A 4,172-nucleotide genomic window follows, 5' to 3' on the forward strand; every position below is an offset into this window, starting at 1 on the left:
GACATGGTTTCTGAAATAGTAAAGGAGGGATTTCGCTCTCCAGTGATGATAACTCTATTTAGTTGAAAATAAAAGCAAGTTTTACCTATGAGAACAAAAATAAGTGGTCTCTTTCTCCCATCTCAGAACTCAGAGAAGCCCACAGCTCTCAAAGGAGCTTCACTGAGTGTTTCCAGGCAGGAGAATGGCAGGGATCAGAAACATTTTGCAAATCACATCCAAAGTGATGGTGATGCCTTTTAAGATGACATGGATGTAATTTCAGAAAAAGATGTTTAGTATTGAATATAAAAAGCATCATCTATCAGTGATTAAAAAAACTCACAAGGTTGTATTAGGAACTCTGTTCTGGTCAAAAACCATCTGTTGTGTGTACAAATTATGTAGTGTTATGATTCTCGAGAGCTCTCTCAAAGTCACTTTTAGTTTTGGCTTAAGCTGTCTTAACTTAATGTATATAGCCCTCCATGGAGGAGTCCTCCAGTGGGAGGGAGAACACAAAATAAGGATCTAGATATAGGTTTAATATCTATATATCTATATCTATCTATCTATCTATCTATCTATCTAAATGTAGGAGTAAAATGAGATCAGAGGATGAATTTCCCATTTTTCCTTTAACTAATATGCTTCACCATAGAGCTAAGGTAGTGAGATTTGGGTTTACTGGGTTCCTGTTTGTAAAGAACAATTGAACTTCCATTAAAATAAATCTTCAAATGTGTACAAAGAGAGAAACTGCAATAATATTTATACTTAAAATGTTCCATCTATCCAATTGGTGTTCAACTGTTTAACCTTATGTTGCAGACAACAGAACACCCTGAAGAATCTCTTAGCATATTTTCTCTTTTTCATTGTAAGTGTGCAATACTTCACACCATTCAAGTAGGTGAAAAAAATAAAAGCAAAATTTACAAATTGAGTATTGTTATGTAAGGGTTATCTTAATCCTTAGATAACTCCTTTTGAAATTAGTAAAATTTTTTTATAGCATGAATAATCAAATTTTGTCAGCTTGCCTGGCCACAAGTGTGGTCAGAAATCGAGTAACCCATTCTTACTACAAATGATGATGATGATAATGATGATGATGATGATGATGATGATGATAGTAATAATAATAATAAATGGCAGGAGAAAATCTTTGGAGGTAATAAATATGGTTATGGCATAGATTGCAGTTATGGCTTCACAGATATATGCTGATCTCCAAAAAGTTGTATACATTACATATGTACAGGTTTTTGTAGGTCAATCATACTTCAATAAAGTGGTTTTTAAAAAATGGAGCAACCCAGAATCTCAATTTTAAAATATTTGGGAAAAACAAGAAATGTAAAACTCTTCACGTGATGATTTGCCTTGAAATTGACCAAGCCATTATGATTCCCTTTCATTAACCAAGATTTTCATTTGCTTAATCAACTATGGCAAGGGGCAATTTATGCCCTATGCAGGGCTGGAGGAGAAGTGATTGCTAAAGGGGTTTTGTCATGGGGTAGCATGCCTTCTCCTTGGATGACTCAGTCATAGTTAAAATGTTTAGTCCAGCAGGATTCTAATCAGAGGGGGCAGGTAAGAAGAGGTATAATAATAAAAAATAAAATCAATCCAGAAAACAGGTAAATCATATAAACTAAACAAAGGGAAAGTGGTAATTCCTGGCTAATCCTGTAGATAATGCAACTCCTTCTCTTTTACCTCTACCGTCACAACTTTCAGAATATGATGCGTATTTGATTCCTTTAATTAGTATATTAAAACAACACTATGCAGTCTGGCATTTTAGAATATTCTGACAGTATAATCAAAGCAAACAACTAAACAAAAAGTTTCCTGCCTAACCTGTTAAGTAGGAACTCTAGACCACGCATGTTTCTTTTTTTTTTAACACAGGGTCTCGCTATGTTGCCCAGGCTGGAATGCAGTGGCTATTCACAGGCGCGATCCCACTACTGATCAGCACGGGAGCTTTGACCTGCTCCGTTTCCGACCTGGGCCGGTTCACCCCTCCTTAGGCAACCTGGTGGACCCCCGCTCCTGGGAGGTCACCATATTGATGCCGAACTTAGTGCGGACACTCGATCGGCATAGCGCGCTACAGCCCAGAACTCCTGGACTCAAGCGATCCTCCAGCCTCAGCCTCCCGAGTAGCTAGGACTACAGGCGTGCGCCACCGCGCCCGGCACACATGTTTCTTTTACTCTAGCCCTTCAGTGGCAGCAGCTCAGTCACTGAGATTTAACCGCATGCGTTCTCCTCCCCGCTGTAGTTTTAACTTTCCCTTTCTTAGGGCATATCTCCTGAGTCCTTGGTATTCCTTTGACTCAAAGCTGTTTGTCCTGTAGGCCAGAAACCCAAAGACTGGTGGAGGAGTGGCTTGGCAGAGTTCTAGAAGCAATCGGTACCTTTGTCGTACTCCCTCAAAGAACCCAAGAGGGTGGCAGCACGGAGAGGGAATGGAGTCCTACAGTCAGCCAGACACTGCGAACTTGAATTATATGTGAGTGGACTCAGTGGACTGAAGACCAGGAGACCCTCTCCAGAGGTCTACATACAATGTCTGGGGACGGTGTGAGAGAGAGCATAGGGAACCCTGAAAATGTCTCAATTTGTTTTCTTTCACTCCTTATTGAGTAGAGCCTCAGTCATATTTAATTTGAACATTTTTAAATAAATTGAAGCAATCTTTCTGGCACCAAATTATTTTGGTAAAGTAAAATGCATACCTGATGTACAATTTATTAAGATTATGTTGACTATGATGTTTTAAAGAACTTGGGGTTGCTTCTTCTGATGACAAGTTAATTTTTCATTGGTTCAAATAAAAGTCTATTGTTGGAAAGTTTTTTACCCATTGCTATAATTTGCTGATATTTACACCTTGTATTTTCTTTTCCTTGATTATCTTTATAAATTTCTTTTTGAGGATTTGTGCCCAGAGCTAACACTCACTTTATTTTATTGGTTCATCTGATCTCAACTTGAAAAGTATACCCAAATCTGGATGAGAAAATATCTTCTAATTGATTCTGAATTTTAATTCTGCATCAAGACTTCAAAGATTTAGTTCTTCATTTCTATTTTTTTGGGCATCATAGAACTGTCAGAAGCCCTGTTTGATGGTTTGCAAGGTAATAAACTTGAAATAAAGTCAGCTTAGCTAATAAAGTCTTTTCCTCTGCTTACTTAACTATAATTATGATTTCTATAATTACTTATTTTTTTCCAGAGGAGACAGATTTCAAAGATGTCTCTACATAAGAATACTATTCTATGTCTTTCTCTAGTCAAAAGATGGAGAATAATTTAAAAACTATCCTTCCACTCAGAATTAGAAGCTAAAAAAGCTGAGAGATGAGATGCTGAATGGGAGAAAATGAGAAAAAAGGAAAAAAGAGGAGACTGAACATTAGTAAAGAGTGAAGAGGAAGAGAGAGGGTGAAGGAGTAAGGAAAGAGAAAGTAATGGGCATAGACTTCCCAATAAGAAAAGAATAATTGTCACAAAGAGGTTTACATACAAGATCCTCCCCGACCTCCCAAGAAAGAGTTGGAGGGTGCTTAGACACAGTGGCTTTGACAAAGAGATCAAGATGTAAAGAAGATATTGGGGGCGTGCTTTTAGTTTGAACAACTGCTCTAGAGATGTTGACACTGATCATACTTGAAAGAAGAGGTTCTGAACACCCAAGTTAAACATCAGAAATAAAAAGTCAGCAAGCTTCTCAGATGCTTGGATGCTGAGGTGGTTCACGTCTTGACATAGTGGCAGCAGTCTGACCTACCTGGCTGCAATCCGGCCAAGCTCTAGCAAACAGAGACACACTTCTCTGGGTTGCTTGTGGAGGACTGAAAGACAAGACAGAGGTGGACACCTTTACAATAGAAGGGATTGTAAAGCAGCTCGATGGTGAACAGACTTGTCATTGACCCCCTCATTCCTCTTGCTCCCAGTAAATGAGCTAGTCTTTGGTGTGACATTCACAAAATCCATCCTACCCCGCAGTAGACTCTGCTCCACTAAAGTCTTAAAGTAGCTTTCAAAATTCTTTGCCCAACCCCTTTCCCAAAAGCTACGAGTCTCAGGAAATCTTAACCTGTGTAAATCTCGGCTGAAATTCTTTTCTTCAGTTAGTTAATTTTAGTAAGTCGATATTGGATAAACAC

General features: G+C 38.4%; 1 protein-coding gene across 1 annotated transcript in view; it reads right to left on the bottom strand.

Annotated features, from left to right (window-relative positions):
* The window catches only part of GAS2 (growth arrest specific 2), a gene marked incomplete at its 5' end in the record, with an annotated part of 78,580 nt that overhangs the window by 70,225 nt on the left and 4,183 nt on the right, over window positions 1–4,172 (bottom strand). Inside the window, one exon of the mRNA XM_019627122.1 lies at window positions 3,791–3,854. Within this exon, the coding sequence (XP_019482667.1) occupies window positions 3,791–3,854 (64 nt within the window). The remainder of the gene's footprint in view (window positions 1–3,790; window positions 3,855–4,172) is intronic.

This window comes from Hipposideros armiger, unplaced genomic scaffold (assembly GCF_001890085.2).
Source record: "Hipposideros armiger isolate ML-2016 unplaced genomic scaffold, ASM189008v1 scaffold_711, whole genome shotgun sequence".
NCBI lineage: Eukaryota > Metazoa > Chordata > Mammalia > Chiroptera > Hipposideridae > Hipposideros > Hipposideros armiger.